The following is a 21,159-nucleotide window of genomic DNA, read 5'->3' on the forward strand; positions in this document are numbered from 1 at the left end:
AAAGGCTCTTTCAGAGAGAGCTGGGGAACCAGCTCCCACCGAAAACTCCAGCCAGAGTGAGTCTTTCCACTGGTCTTTAGATAAACTCCATTGGTAGAAGCTGATTGCCTACCTCCCTTCGGCGCCTTTGGATATCCCAGCTTTCAGCTGACTCCAGTGGACTTTGAAGCAGACCCAGTCTGTATACCTAAGCCTTTAGATAGATAAATAGAAAATCCACACATAGAATAACAAAATAAAATCATACAACCATCTGTACTCACACGTATGTGACCATAAACAGCCTCATGTACTGTAGCACACCCATTAATGTATGAACCCTCCAGCCTGTAATGCCCCATCTGTGCCCATCTGGTTCTGGGTCCTAGGTCCTCTCCTTGGCTCTGGCTGGGCTTGGCATGCTAGTGACTAGAGCAGGGGACTGGCCCATGGCGTTCCTGGGTTCTGTTTTGGTTCCTGGAGGCAAATGTGGCCTAGTGGGTTGAGTAGGGGGGATTGGGACTCAGGACTTCTGGCTTCTACTGTGGTAAAAGCATCACAGAGAAACCAAGACAAGAAACCAATGTAAACACACTGAGCATAGCAGGTGTCACCCGTCAGTCTTATGGGGCCCCAGCAGGTCAGAGTCTTTCCAACGCTTCCGCCAGCCCAGAAGATCCTGTCCGTAGATGGGTCCGAGTCAGTTCAAGCTCATCTTTTCAGAGCAAAAGTCCTTTCTTTGTTTCCTCGTTTCTGGAAAATCCAGCTTGACCCAATGTGTGCGAACCCCCGTGAGGGCGTGGAACTTCTGTGGAGCGGATCAGTTTGCGGTGAGGTGTCTACGCTGCATTGTAAACCCAGGCTTGTGGACTCGGTGTTTCCAAGCCCGTGCTTGAGTGTCCACGCTGCATTGGAAGCCTGGGTTTACAATGCTGGGTCTGGGTTAGCTGTGCTAACATGTCCGTACTGCACTGTGCAGACCTTCTGACTCGGGTCTGTGGCTTGACCCACGTCCACACTGCACAATGACAGGGCTTGGACCCGAGCCTCAGTGGGAGTCGGGCTCTGACCCATCCCCCGAGCAGCATCCTAGGACCCTGGCCCTGAGTGCTTCCTGCGCTGAGTCAGACTGACCTGTGTGCACACAGAAGGGGGCCTTGGGCTCAGACATGAGTCAGAGCCCGGGCGTAGGGTGCAGTGTAGACATAGATAGTGAGTTGCTTTGCTTTACTCACCCCTCCCCTGGTATTTTTGGTTCCTGGAGGAGCTGGTATAGTCCTCCCCCATGGAGTTATGTACAATTTCTGGCCCACAATGATACATAAACTTAATACAATGTGGTCCTCAAAATATTGATGGGGTGCGATATCTAAACTGGCCTGCAGAGAGCATCCCAGTGATGCCCTGGATTGGGGAACATGGGTGCTGAGTTCAATTCTCAGCTCTGTCACTGAATCATAGCGTGACCTTGGGTAAGTCACTTCATTGCTTCGTGCCTCAGTTTCCCCTTTGAAAAATAGGGATGAGGATGATGATGATATTCCCACTTCCAGTTGTGCTATGAGGATAACTTGAAAAATACTTGGGAGTCAGACACGACAGTGCTGGGTGCGGTATGATACCTTGGGTAGATACATGAAGGGTAACATCTTGGTCAGTTACTGAAGCAGAAATAGTTCTGAGCAAGAAACTTCACTTATCAAATGTATATTTCACACCTCCTCTTGGAATAAATCCTTTAATCTTTGAGTCAGCGAGAGTAAACCTAGACCATCCCTGACAGGTGTTTGTCCAACCTGGTTTTAAAAACCTCCAGTGACGGGGATTCCACAACCTCCCTTGGAAGCTTGTTCCAGAGCTCGATTACCCTGAGAGAGAGAGAGAGTTTTTCCTAATATCCAACCTGAATCTCCCTTGCTGCAGATTAAGCCCATTGCTGCTTCTCCTCCCTTCAGTGGCAATGGAGAAAAATGGATCACCGTCCTCTTCAGAACAGCCCTTTGCTTATTGGAAGCCTGTTGTCGGGTCTCCCTCAGTCTTCTGGTCTCAAGGCTAAACATGCCCAGTACTTTAACCTTTCCTCACAGGTCAGGTTTTCTAACTCTTTGGTCATTTTTGTTGCTCTCCTCTGGACTCTCTCCAATGTGTCCAGATTTTTCCTTAAGTGTGGTACCAAGAGCTGGACACAGTACCCCAGCTGAGGCCTCGCCAGGGTCGAGTAGAGCAGGACAGTTACCTCCCGCGTCTTACGTACGACACTCCTGTTAATACAGCCCAGAATGCGACCAGTGCTAGGGCCTGTGTTATACACGAGGGAAGATGAGATGGTCCCATAGTTTCCAAGGCCAGAAGAGACCAGGGAGTCATCCCCTCCCGTCCAGTCCCTATAATGCTGCTTCCCTCTCATTCCTTATCCTTTGCTGCCCTCTGGCGACTGCATGAAGCAACCAGAATTTCATGGACACCTGCTGTATTCTCCATCTTTTCTCTTTACCGGTTTGCTTCCAAATGCTTCCCATTTGTCAGTCAAAACTCCTAAGCAGCAAGGGCTGGTTGGGGTGCTTGGACTGTGGATGGGATCGCAGTGCCCCAGGCACCCGCCGAGATTTGCCTTTGTAGTAAGTCACCAGCACGGAACGCACATAGGCCCCAAACCTGGTGACACAGGGCCAATGGGAGCTTGGCCTTTGATCTCAATGGGGACAGGTTTTGCCCCCACTGTCTATCTAGGTAGGTAAATGCCTCTGAGCACTGTCGTGTCTGAGGACACGCAGGGATGAGATGAGTCCAGTGGAGCTACGGCCGGGTCACACCAACTGGGGATCTGCCCAGTGACTCCAATGGAGCGATGGCTGATTGGCTCCAGCTGAGGATCTGGCCCACAGAGTTTAAGGTTGATATTTTCCAGTCCTAACTAGGTGATTTGGACACACAGTTCCCATCACATTTAGTTTGAAAACATCAACCTAAGCGACACGCTCAGTGCCACACAGGGCGTCTGGGGCAAAGCCAGAAACTGAGCTGGAAGTTCCGGGGGCCAGTCCAATGCCTCCAACACACGCTCAGCCGTCACCGCCTCACTGGGGTCTGTAGGTGAGGGTCTCTGGCCTGTGCTATGCCCAGAACAGACTGTATCACAGGGGTCCCTTCCGGCCTTGGAACAGCTGGGAATCTGAGTCTCCTGGTAAAACTGATCCGTGGCTGTTCAAAACAATCGTTTAGCATTAAGCATCCTGCTCCTCAATGAAAATTGCAACCTCTGCTTTTCCCAATGAACAGCTTTAGGAAGATTGATTTGTGGCCAACATTTTCAAATTGGGGGACCTAAAATTAATAATAATTAGGCTGGAATTAGGCACCTAAATCCGACTGAATTTCAATGGGATTTGGACATCTAGCTTCTATAAAGCTGCTTTCAAAGTGCCAAACTTAGCTCTCATCTGGCCCAACCGTAGACCTCAGCCCCATTTGGCGAAACTGAGGCACAGAGGGGGGGGGTCACACTGTCAAAAGCATCTAATCCTAGTATCCAGAGGGACAGGTTTTTAAAGGTATTTAGATGCTTTGTGGAATTTTCACAAGTGCTTAAAGAAGTTAGATGCCTAACTCCTCTAGATATGAAGAGAAATTGGGCATCCAAATCCCTTAGGCAGTTTGAAAATCTTAGCCTTAACATCTCTGTTTTAGTCTGGGTGTGTTTTTCAGGATTGCTGGGCAGCCCTGGCTCCTAGACAGGTCACTGAGAAATGCAGGTGCCCAACACACCTACAAGTCTGGCCACTTTGATTAGTAGGGATTTTTGCTGGCTAACTTTAGGCACCTGAGTTTGAAAACTTTTGCCTAAGTGATTTGGCTGAGGTTGCAAAGAAAGTCAGGGCCAGCTCCGATATTAAAGCTAAGGTCTCTGGATCCCCATCACGTGCTCCAAACTATTCTTATGAATTCTTCTTCTTCTCCAAACTTACACCAGTGAGACCAAGCTTAGAAACTGACCTCTGGAGACAAATCAGGGTCTCAGGTGCCCCAATGCATTAGCCCCACTTAAGTCATGGAAGGTGAATTCTGATTCACACTATGAAGACCCAGAACTGTAACAGAAGTTTAACATTTTTGGTGATATATTGCTCTGTGTGTATGTGTATATGTGAGGAAGGGGGAATTTTTGGTAATATTTTTACGACCTCACTTTGTGCCTCGGTTTCCCCTCTATGGCATGTGGTTACCCAGTGCAGGGAAAAGGACTTTGTGTGTTTTCAGGAAAGGCAAAAAGACAGAGTAGTGTGCATGTCAGCTCCCTGTCTGAGTGGCATGAAGGGTTGTTAAGGAACTGGTTGAAACTGACCCAGATGAACAAGGGGGCCAGCGAGACAATGCCAGCGCTGCCTGGATTTCCCCCCTTCTCACAGGGAAGCTGAGCAAAGATACCCACCTGCCAGCTGGAGAACGGAGGACTGGGAAGGGGTGAGCTGGGGGGTCAGAGGTGACTTCCGGACGCTCTCTCTCCTGGGAACTGACTACAGAGGTTCGACAGACACACAGACACAGCCTGGACATGGGGTTCACTGCGGCTGGGCGGGGCCCGGGGCTGACCAGAATGGACGACGTTTTCACCTTCATTTCTCTGTGCTAACCTAAGAGCTTCCTAGGCTGTGTCCACGTGACTAATAAACCCGGCTGTTTTGCACACGCTGCCCGAGTGTCACTGCGAATCCTGGGGGAGGCGCCCGGGACCCTGCACAGTGGACACGTCTCTCTCAGGAGTCTGGCTCCGCTGGACAGAACTCACGGGATGAAGCAGGGGGGCTGGAGCCCCAGAGGGTCAGTCCAGGAGGTGGTGAGGCCACGTGGCCTCCCCTGAGGGGAGAGGGAGACCTTTTGGAGGTCTGGCCCATCGAAGGGGATCCTCCAAAAGACTGTTCCAAAGCTGGGGGCGCAGCATGGATCCTGTGGATCTGGGACAATATGTGTGTGAGGCTGTTCCCCCTGCCGGAGGCTGTGGGATCTCCTGTGTATTTGTGTGGGTGTGTTTTGTTGTTGTCCCCTGCTGGAGGGAATGAGGCCTGCTCAGTGTGTGGGTGCAGGTGCATGCATCCCTGCTGTCCTCTTCTCTCGCTCGGGTGTGGGGCGGGATGCGTATTTCCCTTCTGCGCCCTCTCGGAAGGAAGGGCACTTGTTCTGTGAGAGTGGGTGGGTGAGGGGGGAGAAGTGCAAGCTGCTTTGTGAGGCATGGAGACAGCTCAGTTCTGGCCTGGCCTGGCCTGGCAGGGGCTGCCGGAGCTCAGAACTCCACAGAAATACCAGAGCTCTGAGGATGCAGGGCCTGGGCCAGGCTCCTTCGCCTGCGTGCTGCAGACAGGGCAGGAGCATGGCAGGAGGAGAGCTGCCGGTCACAACTGTGGTGCATTGACAGAGCTCTGGTGGGGGGTGGACTTGGATCGCAGAGGGTCAGGACGGACGGGAACTGTCAGCGCTGTGTGTTTGGGGCAGGGCAGCAATGACAGCTCCTTGCTGTGATGTATGGGCAGCGTCAGGACGGGCACAACAGGGGTATTGTCAGTCAGGGCTGAGATCCCTCAGCAGAGCTGTCAGGGAGTCAGGGCTGGGACCGCAGGGGGCTGCGGGTCGGGATGGAGGGGCAGCAGCACAGCTGTGTGTGTGAGCCCAGAGATGGAACGGGGTGGGGGAGAAGGGGGCTGTGGGTTAGGACCGAGGACATCGGCAGAGGTAGGGGTTGCGGGCAGGACAGCAATGCCCGTCAGTCACTGAGGCCTAGAAACCCGGAATTGCCATTTGCTCAGTGCCCCTGGGCCGTGACGCCTTTGCTAACCTCGTGGGAAACTGAGGTTTGTTTACATGTCTGTTTCACTGCAGCCCCCCCCGCCCCAAGCCTCTCACATTCCCTCACTACCTGAGGGTCTGATGGAATTTACAAAGGGGGGGATCACCTGTCACAGGCACTGGGAATGAACGGCTTGACTCCTTTGGCTTTACCCATCGGGGCTATCTGCATAGGAACAGACCCGTCCCTTCCTTTGTCTAACTTTAATCAATGCCTCTAACTTTCTGTTCTAATCAGTCCCCACGAGACTGCCACCGAGACTGGCATTTCCCGGCAGTGTTGCCATTCTAATGGCCCGCGGCGGGACCCATTAAAGCAACGAGTAACTTTGTTTCTGCTGCTGGCCCGTAATTCCTCGAGAGGGTTGTCAGCTCTCCAGGCCGGGCCCAGCCCTGTGCTGAGCTGAGCCCTTCTCGGAGTGCTCATTAAGACACGCGAAGTTCTAATGACCAGTGTGTCCTCCTGTCGGTCTCGGTACACTCACAGACGCTGCAAGGCTAATTGGAGAGAGTTCTTTTTAGAAGGAGCTTTGCTCACGGGAATGGTTTTAATGAGCACAGAACGAAGCAGCCTTTTGGGCTGGTTTTTTTTTTGTTTGTTTTTTTAAATATTTTTGTCCTAAGCAGAGCGTCAGTGAAATTAATGTGTTTCTAATGAAATGGATCCAGGCTGTACAGAAGGTCACCATCGCCTCCTGCAGCACCCCTTTCAGCTGAGGGGGGCTCTGCTGGGTGCTGCCTCTGTCTTCCCCCCCGGAGATCACTTTGACTTTAAGGCTAGTAAGGACCATCATGATCATCTGGTCTGCCCTCCTGCACATCGCAGGCCACAGAACCTCACCCACCCACTCCTGGAATAGACCCCCAACTTCTGGCTGAGTTACTGAAGTCCTCAAATCTTGATTTAAAGACCTCAAGTGACAGACAATCCACCATTTACACTAGTTCAAGCCAGCAAGTGACCTGTGCCCCGCACTGCAGAAGAAAGTGAAAACCCCCCAGGCTCTCTGCCAGTCTGACCTTGGGGAAATCCCCCAAAAACCTGCATGTTCCCACATCAACTTTTGAATTAATCACACATGTATCTCTATGAGTTAACGCTCCATTCACCTTAGTTCATAGCATTGTCAGGGTGCTCACGGCAAGAGAATCTCTCCTGACTCATGCCAAGAAGAATAAACACATGCAAAAAAGAAAAAAAGTTGACATAATCTCCCCTCTCTTAGGGTTGGATTTTCGAAGGGCTTTGAGAGGGATTTAGAGGCCCAGCTCCCCTGGAATTTCAGCTGGCCCCCATGAGCCCCTTTGACAATCCTGGGCTCTATCATTTTCTTCACTAACTTGGTGTTTATCTCATGGGAGGCAGTGGCTGGGGAGCTGGGAGCCTGCTGTCTATTTCCATGCCTAGCACTGACCAGCTGGGTGACCCTGAGCAAATCACATGACTCCTCCGTGCCTCGGTTTCCCCATCTGCAAAAGGGGGTTAGCCATGCTTCTCTTTCTTTGTAAGGACTTTGAGCTCAAGAAACTTGCACTGGGTATGTGAGTGTGATGGGGTGTCCACCCCACACAAGCCCTGAGTGGGTTAATGTGGGTTGGGAGGGGCCAATTAACCTTCGATGCTGTCCCTGGAGGGAAACCAGGGCTTGATAGGGCCTAATGGCAGGTGAAGCCCAGCTGTGGGAGGAGCTGGGCGAGCATTATCAAGCCAGGAAGCCCATGCAGGAATGAGCTGCTGGGAGGCAGGATGTCTGCAGTTGTTCCTTGGAGAGAAAGGGAGTTGGCCTGGGACAAGGAGGAGATCCAGGGGGATAAAGAAGCCCTGGAGCTGTACCCTGAGCCAGGGAGTCTAACAAGAGATCTAGAGGAGTGAAGTAGCTAAGGGGTGTGGAGGAAGTTCCAGGGGTGAACCCAGAGGAAAGCAAGGAGATAGAGTGCTGGGCTGCAGCAACCAGGTCTGAGACTGAGCAGGCCTCACGTGCTAGTCAGAGGGTACCTGGGTCCCCCCACCAGCAAAGTGGCCCAGGACCTGGCATTGGGACAGAAACTGCCCGAGAAGGCAAATGGACAGCTTGTCGGCTGGGACTGCGTTACCCTGGGGTACCACATAATGACCTGGCCGGAGGGCTGAGTCACAGGAAGGGAGCACCCTGAGTTATAGGGAGGGGTAGCAATGTAAGCAACTAATGGAAGAGGACACCAGATGGGGAGAGAACTGATTCCCAGACCGAGCCAGGAGGAGGTGTCCCTGTGTTGAGTCACTCCCTTCCCAGGCAGATGAGGCTGAGATTTCAAAAGTGCCGAGGGGATTTGGATGTCCACAACCAGCTGAATGGCAGTGAAAGTCTGTGTGTGTCTGTACTAAGGTCAGGGCTAGCTCATGCGCATTTACAGAGATGTCCTGGTCACTCCAATTTATGGTCCCCACACAGCTCTGCAGTATTTTTTGGGGCGGGGGAAGGGCCCTGCCTGTCTGCCTGCCTGCCTGCCTGCCTATGGGGGTCTGACCCCTTCTTCTAGTCTCCTCCTACCTGAATCAGGTTCAGGTGGAGCTTGCCTTTCTGTGGGCCAGGATCTGGGGAGCCCTTGCCCCTCTGAATGGGGGAGCTGAGAACAGGCAGGCTTGGGGCATGCACCGAGGACACACTGCTGAGAAGGGGGCTGCTTGACACACCAGAAACTCTCCAGCCCTGGGGTGGGGGGAGAGGAACCCCCTCTGAAGTGAATGGGGGCAGTTCACGTGCCTCAGAGCTGTGCTTTCAGGCTGTATTGAGCCCTCCTGGGTGTTCTCTTTCCGCTGAGAACCTCTCAGGGAGATGAGTGGGCCACTTCACACCGCTCTGAGCCCAATCTGCTGCAGATAGATGGGGGGATCCCCTCCCCTTCATTCTCCCCCAACTTTATACAGTAATGGAGTGCCAGGGCAGCTCTGCCCTAGCCAAGGTTGGGAAGCCCTTCTTGTTAAGTGGATGACTCCAAGTGCTCTAAAATTCACATGCTTATGCAGATTCTCTTAAAACTTGCCATAACAGTCCTGGTAGCAACTGCAAACATTGCGAAGCACTGCTGTTCCACTAAACCAGTGGTTTTCAGCTTGTGGCCCACAGACCCCTTTGCAGTCCATAGTCTGTGTAAGATTTCCAGAGGGGTGCATCCCTCCCTTGGAAATTTTTTAGGAGTCTGCAATGAATAAAGCTTGAAAGTCACTTCACTATAACCAAAGTATGGGGAGGAACACTGCGGAATTACAGAGCAACCTTGTGGCTGAGGGGAAAGCTCGTGCCCTTCCATACCATTCCGTTCAGCAAAACTCAAACTTCAGGTAAGGTAAAAGCCCGAGTCACCTTAACTCTGCCCTCAGTGCGTGCTGCTCCTTCCCCCCCCCAACCCCCCACCCCCCATGACCCAAATACACACACTGCCTCTCTGCCTTGTCATTGCAATGGATGGATACATCTGCAGCTGCCTGGCCCTCAGTGCTGAGCCAGGCCCTGTAAAATGTAACCAGACTTTTACAACTATGATGCTTCTCGGGGTGCCCAGGGCTGGGAGTCACCTTGTTACCCCCTGCCTCCAGCACGAGGGAGTGTTGCCTGTGCTGGCTGAGTGAGAGCTCATGACACAACTGGCCGCTCAGACGTTCTCCTTTGGTCTCCACCAGCCCTGCAGGCTCACAATCGATGCACCCCAGCTCCTGAATCCCTTCAAAGTGTCCCCTTCTGGCATCCACCCCGATCGCTGGATTCCTTAGTTTCACCTTTCCACCCCCGGTCCTCTGTCACACAGCACATGAGTTCAGTCACAGTAAAACAAAAGGGAATTTATTTAAGAAAGAACAGAGATTCACACAGAAACAAGTGTGAGTGACAGAAGCGAATGGCTACATACAAAACAAAATCATAAAGCACAAACTAGGGCCTAAGCTTACTCATGGTCACCTTTCCTATCTAATAAAGTAGATTCTCACCCCAAAGTTCAGTCTGTCACAGGGATTGCTGGCCCCACGGAGCTAGGACCTGGTCTTTCATAAAGCACCCTGCTCGGCCAGGTACCTCCTCAGTGAACGAGTGCAGGCTCTTTCTCCTGTCATGTACGGAATCAGTCTTTTGTCTTTATTCCCAGACAGGGCCATCCCCTCGCTGTCATATCGTCTTTTTCGCTTCCACGGCATTTTGATGTTTATAGTGTCTTTGGCTTCCGTTGATTGTTCTGGATTGGTAGACAATTGAGCGATACATTACCTAAAAGATGAGCCAGGGAGGGATGACAACTCCCTCCCAGTTAAATGGGCCATCACGGAGACACGATTCCCTGCTGACTAACTCTTACTCCAAGACCATAAGGGAAAAACTTTTAGTATAGCTACATTATTCCCTATATGTACACCTTGCAATAATTGAGTATCTGTACATTACAAGCTTTCAGTAGACACCTTGGATGCTACTGTTTATGGATAGACAGTTTATGTTTATGGATAAACACCATGAAGGTGATGTATTAGTTGTAGTGAGTTTGTCAGTTCTGAGACATAAGTTGCTTGTAAACAGCAAACTCTTTGCCAGTTGGCACCAAGGGTCCCCTGTGTCACAACAACCCCTTCACTGTTGCATGCACGATACCAACTAACCCTATACTTTCCCTACCCATCATTAAAGCTGCAGACCACTCTCACATCCCATCTCACTGCTGTCAATACCCGTTCCAATACAGAATCATTTAGGTCAGTGGTTTTCAAGTGTTTTTTCATTTGCGGACCTCTAAAAAATTTTGAATGGAGGTGCAAACCTCTTTGGAAACCTTAGACATCGTGTGCGGATCCCAGGTTGAAAACCACTGATTTAGGTTATGTCAATAGCAGGGCACTGGGGTCATCTTGTCCTGGGCAGTGAGGACCTCTCAGGGTTCCTTCCCACCCTGCATTTCTGTGATTCACACAGGGACTTAGAGTGGAGCAACTCCTAGCTTGTCAGCGGCAAGGACATCCTTGGGATTCACAATGCCTGAGATAGGTACTCAGGCTCCCTGGACAATGAATGGGGAGCGATGGGGCAAAGACTGGGAGTCACAAAAGCCAGCGTGCTCTGCAGGCAGGCGCCTAAGGTAGCCCCTGGGAGATGCTAAGCACAGGAGTGTGTCCCAAACCTGCCCCCTCACAAATTTCAGCACCTAAATCCTGGCTGGAGGGAGGTGCATCCTTCTGACTGGGACTCTCAGCCCCTCTCTTTGAATCAGACGCAGCTGCCCCATAACTCTGAGCCTCAGGGTGTACAGCACTCCCCCAGCACACGGGAGACCCTGGATCCAGTCCCCCTGCTCTAAAGGTGTGTTCATTATTTAAAGTCAATCAATTATGACCCTACTTGGAGCGTAGCTTTTAGAAGGAGACTCCAGCCTTCCTGTAAAGTCTCCAGATGATGGCAACTCCACCACATCCCTTGGTAAATGGTTCAGAGTTGCTCCAAGACAGGGGTAGGCAACGTGTCCGTAGTAAAAATTGTGATGTCCATGACAATTGGAATCTGGGTTGAATGACTGAAAGACATAACCCTTCCCACAATGTCTATCACTAAGTCCAGTAATTTTGTCAAGTGTCCATCGCACAACATGGTGGTGCTGACCTGTGCTCCAAGAACGATTTGGGGATCTGGAAAACCAACCTTACAGTGAAAGACTCAAGAACCTCAAACTATGTAACTGAACAGGGAGACGGAGAGCAAAGCTTCCACAAAGAGTTGACTAGAAGTACCTACAGGGAGGGTGTTGGTGGTTGCCAGGGACTCTTCAGTCTCCTAGACAAAGGTGAAATGAGAGCCAATGGCTGGCAGCAAAAGGGAGACAAATTTGGGCGAGAAAGAAGGGGCACATTTTTAACAGTGAGGGCAATTGGCCATTGGAACAGTTTGTCCAGGGCTGTAGTGGATTCTGGGTCATTTGCAGTCTTTAAATCAGGGCTGGATGCCTCCTTCTAAAAGATCCTCTCTAGCTCCGGGACAAGCCAGGGGTGTTGCCAGGGGTGGGCTCGGGCTAGAGGGGGTTCACCCCCTGCCAGATCTGAGCGAGCCTCCTGCTTGGTGAGAGCCCGCTGGCTGCCCAGCAGGAGGATGTGCAGGGAGAGTCCCCATGGCCCGGTGTGGTGCTTCGGGCAGAGTCCATCCTGAGCGTGCCCAGCGTGCCAGGCCTGTCCCCGGTGTGGGGAGTAAGATGGAGGGAGGGGAGGGGAGGGGAGGGGGAAGGGGCTGCAGGGGAGGGAGGGAGACAGACACAGCCAGCTGCTGCCATCGGCACTGCCACATGGCTCTCTGTGCTCCCAGCCCCCCACCGCCCTTCCCTTTCCCCCTCCAAACCCCCATCATAGACCCCCCAATTAATCTCTTCCCACAGTGCCCCTCAACCCTCTCCCATAGCCCCCCAACCGACCCTCTGCCATAGACCCCCCAATATCCTCCAATACCCCAATACCCAATACCCTCCTTTTACCCCATCCCCAAATAAACACATCCACACACCCCCGGAGAAACCCAAACCCCACAAAACCTCCTTCTGCCACATCCCCCACCCACCACACTACACCAACCCCCTTCTCCCCACATATATCCACCTCATGGCACACCCCTCCAACTAAACACCCCCAGAAAACATCACCCTGACAGCACCCCCTCACCCCACCCAGACCTCCCCCTGCCGCTGCTCATCCTCCCCCAGCCCCATTCCCTAATAAAACCACCTCTGAAAACCGTCCCTGCGCCTCCAACCCTCACCATCCTCAAACCACTTCCATCCCCACACTTCCCTCTGTCTTCACCCCAGCCCCTCCTGCCACTGCTCCAGCACCCCGACTTCCCCCAGGGCCCTTTTGTGGCCCCCAACACCCAGGTCCATCTACCCTACCCATCAGCCCGAATGCCCCCAGCTCCTGGCTACACCAACCCCCCTCTCCCTTCTTCAATCGCGCCAGTCCCCTGGGGCTCACCCTGGAACACCCCCACAGGCCCCTCACCGCTTTACCCTGGCACGAGCATCCTACCTTCACCGTATGTGGGGCTGGGGACCTTTTTCCCCCTCCTTAGCCCTCCCCTTCCTTGTCCCCTTGGGGTGGTCGGAGGTCTGAGCCCCCACTCATTGGAATGAGCCGCCCTGCAAATCTGAGAGTGGGGAGAGCCAACAGGCCAGAGCAGAGAGCTGGGCCCAGCCCCACAGGAAGCTGCTGTGGGGTGAGCGTGGGGCAGGCTGGCTCTCCAACGTCCCTCCCCTCCTTGCTGGGGCCTCATCTCCGCACCAGCCTGGGATAGAGAAAGCGACCCCGACACCGGAGAGTGGGGCCTGACCATTTCACTGAGCTCCCCCAAAAGGGTATCTTCACCAGCCCCCTAGGGCAATGGGCCTGAGGGGGGGATCGCTGGCTGGAAAGCTCCAGCCTCTGCTATGCGGGAGATGTGACTAAAATGATCAGAATGGATTTTTTTCACCTTAAAATCTATGTATCTAGGAGCTTCTCTCCCCCCAGGAACAGTGGGTTAACGGGGAACTGTGAGTCTTGCAGGGTGGAGAGTAGGTGTGTGCACAATAATAACAATGGGCGGGGTAGGGATTGTGAGTCTGGGCCCCTCTCTCTTTCCTCAGCTGAGTAGAAAGGAGCACAGTGCAAACCACCTCCAAAGGTTTTGACAGAAAACTGAAAACAACAGAACATTTTTTTGAGAGAGAGAAAGAGAGAGAGAGAAAGAGGAAAAAATAGGTGGGTGAGGTGTTATCTTTGATTGGTCCAACTTCTGTTGGTGAGAGAGACAAGCTTTCATGCTTACACAGAACTCTTCTTCAGTCTAAGAAATGTCTGTCGGTGTCACAGCTAAGTACAAGGTGGAACAGATAGTTTATCATAGTTCACACACATTTCAGGGGACCATTCAATTTGAAATGTCCCATTTAGTTGGGGATTGGTCCTGCTTTGAGCAGGGGGTTGGACTAGATGACCTCCTGACGTCCCTTCCAACCCTGATGTTCTATGATTCTATGATTAACACCTGTCAGGGCTCCTTCCCCACTCTGAATTCTGGGGTACAGATGTGGGGACCCACATGCAAGACCCCCTGAGCTTATTTTTACCAGCTTAGGTTAAAAACTTTCCCGAGGCACAAACTCCACCTTGTCCTTGAACAGTATGCTGCCACCACCAAGTGATTTAGATAAAGAATCAGGGAAAGGAGTACTTGGAGTTCCTGTTCCCGCAAAATATCCCCCCAAGCCCTTACATCCCCTTTCCTGAGGAGGCTTGAGAACAATATCCTAACCAATTGGTGCAAAGTGAACACAGACCCAAATCCCTGGATTTTTGGACACTGAAAAAAATATCAATCAGTTCTTAAAAGAAGAATTTTTTTTAAAAAAAAAAAAAGGTAAAAATCCCCTCTGTAAAATCAGGTTGGAAGATAACTTTACAGGGTAACAAAAGATGAACAAAACACAGAAGAAGCCTCTCGAACCTTAGTTTCAAAGTTACAACAAAACAGGGATAAACCTGCCTCCAGCAAAGGGAAAATTCACAAGTTGAGAGACTGGTTCAGAATGGTTTGGAGGACATGGATTGAAGTCTAGTCCCTCTTAGTCCTAAGAGTGAAGGAAAGCAGAAACAAAGAACCGAAAACAAAGCCTCCCCCCACAGATTTGAAAGTATTTTTTGTCTCCATTGATTCCTTTGATCAAGTGCCAACCTTACCTGTAAGGAGGAATTTTAGGCTACCCTTATGGTTATGACACACACACACACACACACACCCAGTCATGGGAGGGAGGGTGGGAAATGCAGCTGTGTGTGTGGGGGGGGGGGGGAGAGGGGTTAGTTGGTTACAGTTTGTTGTAATAAGCCATAAATCTAGTGTCTCTATTCAGTTAATGATTTTTAGTGTCTTGCAAAGTTATGAATTTAAGTTCCCAGGCTCATCTTTTGACAGGGTTGTGCAGATTTCTTCTGAGAATGAGGACCGAGAGGTCAAATGTAGAGTGATCGCTTAGTGAAAAGTATCATTAAACAATTACAATCCACACTCAATGGGGATCACATTCTGAAAGAAATCTTTCCTGAACCCCCACTTCTGGGTTTCAAACAACCCCCCATCCTTTCCAACCTCACCATCAGAAGCAAGTTCCCCACAGATCAGGACACACCAACTCAAAGCTGCATCAGACCCTGCCAGAACAACAGATGTAAAAGCAGCAGATATATCTCCTCTGCTACGATGAGCAATACTTCCCCCAACACACCTTTCAAGATCCATGGGTCCTATCTGTGCCTATCATGACATGTGGTGTATCTCATCCAGCGAATCAAATGCCCAGACAACAGCTATGTGGGTGAAACCAGACAATCACTATGCTCTCAAATGAACTGACACAGAAAAATGATAAAAGACAAACACTGTATCACCTTTGGGTGAACACTTTTCACCAAGAGATCACTCTATAGCTGTCCCTTGAAATATGTTAACTACTTATGTTAAACAATCTGTTCCACCTTGTATTTAGCTGACACACTGAGTACATTTCCAAGTCCTGAAGAAGAGCTCTTCTGTCTAAGCTTGAGTCTCTCACCAGCAGAAGATGGTCCAATAAAAGATATTATCTCACCCGCCTTGTGTGATGGGATTCCTGGGGTACAACCTGGAGCTGTGGGACTGCTGTATCCCCTTAACTCTCCAGCCTGGGCTGTCTCTCACAATACTATGCCAGTGATAAGCAGCAAACCCTTCCAGGTGCTGTGATCACAAAGCCATCATCTTGCGGAGACCCACACCCAGTTAAATTGCATGAATGTTCTCCAAGCCACTCATGAATTATACAGAGAGAGGCACCAGTCAATTACCCCACCCTTGCACCCTAGAAACATACCGTCTTACACTGTGCACTGGATATAAGCTGTTCAGGAAGGGCAGAAAAGGTGGGGGAGTTGCACTGTATGCAAGAGATCAGTATGACTGCTCAGAGCTCAAGTATGAAACTGCAGAAAAACCTGAGAGTCTCTGGATTAAGTTTAGAAGTGTGAGCAACAAGGGTGATGTCGTGGTGGGAGTCTACTATAGACCACCAGACCAGGGGGATGAGGTGGACCAGGCTTTCTTCCAGCAACTCGCAGAAGATACTAGATCACAGGCCCTGGTTCTCATGGGAGACTTCAATCACCCTGATATCTTCTGGGAGAGCAATACAGCGGTGCACAGACAATCCAGGAAGTTTTTGGAAAGTGTAGGGGACAATTTCTTGGTGCAAGTGCTGGAGGAACCAACTAGGGGCAGAGCTCTTCTTGACCTGCTGCTCACAAACCAGGAAGAATTAGTAGGGGAAGCAAAAGTGGGATGGGAACCTGGGAGGCAGTGACCATGAGATGGTCGAGTTCAGGATCCTGACACAAGGAAGAAAGAAAAGCAGCAGAATACAGACCCTGGACTTCAGAAAAGCAGACTTTGACTCCCTCAGGGAACTGATGGGCAAGATCCCCTGGGAGAATAACATGAGGGGGAAAGGAGTCCAGGAGAGCTGGCTGTATTTTAAAGAATCCTTATTGAGATTACAGGGGCAAACCATCCCAATGTGTAGAAAGAATAGTAAATATGGCAGGCGACCAGCTTGGCTTAACAGTGAAATCCTTGCTGATCTTAAACGCAAAAAAGCAGCTTACAAGAAGTGGCAGATTGGACAAATGACCAGGGATGAGTATAAAAATATTGCTCGGGCTTGCAGGAGTGAAATCAGGAAGGCCAAATCACACCTGGAGTTGCAGCTAGCAAGAGATGTTAAGAGTAAAAAGAAGGGTTTCTTCAGGTATGTTAGCAACAAGAAGAAAGTCAAGGAAAGTGTGGGCCCCTTACTGAATGAGGGAGGCAACCTAGTGACAGAGGATGTGGAAAAAGCTAATGTACTCAATGCTTTTTTTGCCTCTGTCTTCACGAACAAGGTCAGCTCCCAGACTACTGCACTGGGCAGCACAGCATGGGGAGGAGGTGACCAGCCCTCTGTGGAGAAAGAAGTGGTTTGGATCTATTTTGAAAAGCTGGACGTGCACAAGTCCATGGGGCCGGATGCGTTGCATCTGAGAGTGCTAAAGGAGTTGGCGGATGTGATTGCAGAGCCATTGGCCATTATCTCTGAAAACTCATGGCGATCGGGGGAGGTCCCAGATGACTGGAAAAAGGCTAATGTAGTGCCCATCTTTAAAAAAGGGAAGAAGGAGGATCCTGGGAACTACAGGCCTGTCAGCCTCACCTCAGTCCCATGATAGAAAAATTATGGAGCAGGTCCTCAAGGAATCAATTCTGAAGCACTTAGAGGAGAGAAAGTGATCAGGAACAATCAGCATAGATTCACCAAGGGCAAGTCATGCCTGACTAATCTAATTGCCTTCTATGATGAGATAACTGGCTCTGTGGATGAGGGGAAAGCAGTGGACGTGTTATTCCTTGACTTTAGCAAAGCTTTTGACACTGTCTCCCACAGTATTTTTGCCAGCAAGTTAAAGAAATATGGGCTGGATGAATGGACTATAAGGTGGATAGAAAGCTGGCTACATTGTCGGGCTCAACGGGTAGTGATCAACGGCTCCACGTCTAGTTGGCAGCCGGTATCAAGTGGAGTGCCCCAGGGGTCGGTCCTGGGGCCGGTTTTGTTCAATATCTTCATAAATGATCTGGAGGATGGTGTGGATTGCACCCTCAGCAAGTTTGCAGATGACACTAAACTGGGAGGAGAGGTAGATACGCTGGAGGGTAGGGATAGGATACAGAGGGACCTAGACAAATTGGAGGATTGGGCCAAAAGAAATCTGATGAGGTTCAACAAGGACAAGTGCAGAGTCCTGCACTTAGGACAGAAGAATCCCATGCACCGCTACAGACTAGGGACTGAATGGCTCGGCAGCAGTTCTGCAGAAAAGGACCTACGGGTTACAGTGGATGAGAAGCTGGATATGAGTCAGCAGTGTGCCCTTGTTGCCAAGAAGGCCAATGGCATTTTGGGATGTATAAGTAGGGGCATAGCGAGCAGATCGAGGGATGTGATCGTCCCCCTCTATTCGACATTGGTGATGCCTCATCTGGAGTACTGTGTCCAGTTTTGGGCCCCACACTACAAGAAGGATGTGGAAAAATTGGAAAGAGTCCAGCGGAGGGCAACAAAAATGATTAGGGGACTGGAACACATGACTTATGAGGAGAGGCTGAGGGAACTGGGATCGTTTAGTCTACGGAAGAGAAGAATGAGGGGGGATTTCATAGCTGCTTTCAACTACCTGAAAGGGGGTTCCAAAGGGGATGGCTCTAGACTGTTCTCAGTGGTAGCAGATGACAGAACAAGGAGTAATGGTCTCAAGTTTCAGTGGGGGAGGTTTAGGTTGGATATTAGGAAAAACTTTTTCACTAGGAGGGTGGTGAAACACTGGAATGCGTTACCTAGGGAGGTATTGGAATTGCCTTCCTTAGAAGTTTTTAAGGTCAGGCTTGACAAAGCCCTGGCTGGGATGATTTAGTAGGGGATCGGTCCTGCTTTGAGCAGGGGTTGGACTAGATGACCTCCTGAGGTCCCTTCCAACCCTGATATTCTATGATTCTATGATTCTACGATATCATTGACCCTTCTTATACTTTCTCTCCAGGTGCTAGAAAGATCCTTGCTGTGAGGTGGGGTCGGGGAGTACCCATTGTGTACCTGCCCTCTGAGGAGTCTCTGGGAGAGTGGATTTTTCTTGATGGGCCATCAACGCCTCTCTGGCCAGTGATGGGTGCCCCTTTGTTGTTACTGAAAGGCCAGCTGTGCCCATCTCCCAACCTCACTATATTTCAATAACACATTTAGCAGTTCTTCATAACATCACATACAATGATAGTACCCACAATTCAACAGGATACTAATGCTCAGCAGATCCAGACTTCTTAAATGATCCCTCCCAAAGCACACTTTGTACCAAACACAGCATCCTCCTATCCCAGTGGTGAATAGGGGGGTCCAGGGTGCTATTTTGAGGTACAGAGGGTCACAGCTTGTCTTTGTAATATTCTGGGACCAACACAGCCACAGCAGTGCATGACTTTTTTTTTATTTTTTTTTTTACAGTTTCCATCTGAAGGTTTTCAGATGTCAGTTGCCAAAAAGCAAAAAAGAATTTCATTTTTCAGGTTTCAGTTATTTTGATAAAAAGTCAAAATCTTCTCTCCCCTCCTCCCCCTGCAAAATTCCAACCATCTGTATCACTCTTAAATTTATATATATGTGTGTGTGTGTGTGTGTGTGTGCACAAGCACACACATCTCTTGTACACTGCATTTCTGTATCAGGGCCCACTTAGACCCTCCTTCTTTCACAATAGAAAGCAGATTGATTGATCCTCATTTCATTCAACTAGTCTGACTTCTTTGTGAGGGCCAGACATTTCCTGACAGCTTTTCTCAGGGCCTCCTTGACCTCTCTGTTTCTCAGGCTGTAGATGAGGGGATTGGCCAGAGGAGTCTGGACTGTGTAGCAGACAGAGAACACCTTGTTCAGGGCTCTCAGGTTGCTGGATTTCGGTAGCGTGTAGACAATCATTATGGTCCCATAGAAAAGTGTTACCACGATGAGGTGAGAGAAGCAAGTGGAAAAGGCCTTTTGCCTCCCGGTGGTGGAAGGGATTCTCAGGATGGTGCTAACGATACAAACATAGGATGTCAAGGTTAATAGAAATGGGGAAACTGCATCTGGGAAGGAAAATATGTAAAGAACCATCATAATCTGGCTGGTGTCACTGCAGGAGAGCTTTAGCATTGGGGTGAGATCACAAAAGAAATGGTCCATTACACTGGGGCCACAGAAAATTAATTGTGACATAAAACGCATCATTATTGTACAAGGTAGAAATCCACTTATCCAACACCCAGCTGCTAGCTGGAGGCACAACTTGCCATTCATACAGGTTCCATAGTGCAGTGGTTTGCATATGGCTAAATACCGATCATAAGACATCGCTGCCAGCAGAGAACACTCTGTAGTTGTTAGAAAACAAAAGAAAAAATACTGTGTCATGCAGCCCCCCACAGAAATGGTTCTGTCCCCAGTCAGGAGACTGGCCAGGATCCTGGGCAGGAGGGCAGAAGTGTAGCAGGTCTCCAGGCAGGACAAGTTCCCCAGGAAGAAGTATATGGGGGTGTAAAGGTTCTGATCAGTCACAACTAGAGCAATGATGAGGAAGTTCCCTGCCATGGTCACAATATAGATCACTAGGAAAACCAGAAAGAGAAGGATCTGCAGTTCAGGGAGATCCCCAAACCCCAGAAGGATGAATTCTGTCACATCTGTTTGATTTTCTGCATCTCCTTTCTCCATGAGCTGCATCCTGTGATCGTGAAAAGTAATGAACATCGAAAGATTTGGCTGTACCATGAAATTAGATAGATTTCCATCTTTTGATCCCATAAGAGTTCCCATGCAAACTGAGAGCTGGGTTTATATTCTCTCACAACAGAGAAACTTCTTCACTTCAGAGAGATTCCCCACACCCCAAAGAGCTGTCACCCAGTTAACTTGCCCCTCTTCTGCCCCATACCCCAACTTTTTTCATTAATTGATTCTTAGATTTAAGACCAAAAGGGACCATTTGGGGATGGAGGTTGGCACAACTGATTAAAAGAGCTTTAAACTAGAAACTTGGGGGAGATGTTCATGTAATCTCCACGCCTGACTCTAAGATTGAGAGGGCGGAAAATCAAGTCAGAAAGGATACAGCAATGGAGAAAGGAGCCACAGTGGGTCGGAGAATGGACATTAAGAGGAAGGATAGTGCTGATACCAGTCAGATAGGTGACACTGGAAAAAGAGTAACTGTACCCGATCAGGCAAGGAATGTGGGCGAAGCCAAGCAGCAACAGATAAGATATTTGTACACCAATGCAAGGAGCCTGGGTGACAAAATGGATTAACTAGAACTACTGGTGCTGGAAGTGAAACCAGATATTATAGGGATAACAGAAACATGGTAGAATAATAATCATGACTGGAGTACAGGTATTGATGAGTATGTGCTGTTCAGGAAAGACAGAAATAAAGGCAAAGGTGGTGGAGCAGCATTGTATATTAATGATGAGGTAGACTGTAAAGAAATTAGAAGTGATGGAATCGATAAGACAGTCTGTTTCGGCTAAAATCACTTTGGGGAAGAAAGCTTCTGGAGGTTCTCCCAGGATAATCTTGGAGTCTGCTACAGACCACCAGGATCCGATATGGATAGAGACCTCTTGTTAATGTTTGTAATGAAACAAATACTACTGTGAATTGTGTGATTAAGGGAGACTTTGATTTCCCACATATAGATTGGAGGACAAGTGCTAC

The 21,159-nt window shown here is 49.9% G+C and overlaps 1 protein-coding gene and 1 pseudogene across 2 annotated transcripts in view; both read right to left on the reverse strand.

The window, feature by feature from the left end:
- LOC144275109 (uncharacterized) overlaps positions 1 to 21,159 on the reverse strand; it is an 807,364-nt pseudogene that overhangs the window by 375,483 nt on the left and 410,722 nt on the right. The window lies entirely within an intron of this gene.
- Positions 19,198 to 20,247, reverse strand: LOC144275103 (olfactory receptor 10A7-like). The gene has a single exon (XM_077834241.1). The coding sequence runs from the start codon at positions 20,245 to 20,247 to the stop codon at positions 19,198 to 19,200; it is 1,050 nt and encodes a 349-aa protein (XP_077690367.1).

This window comes from Eretmochelys imbricata, chromosome 14, assembly GCF_965152235.1.
Source record: "Eretmochelys imbricata isolate rEreImb1 chromosome 14, rEreImb1.hap1, whole genome shotgun sequence".
Lineage (NCBI taxonomy): Eukaryota > Metazoa > Chordata > Testudines > Cheloniidae > Eretmochelys > Eretmochelys imbricata.

Excerpts from the sequence above, each read along its gene's own strand:
- LOC144275103 (XM_077834241.1), bottom strand. The coding sequence starts at position 20,247 with ATGGGATCAAAAGATGGAAATCTATCTAATTTCATGGTACAGCCAAAT.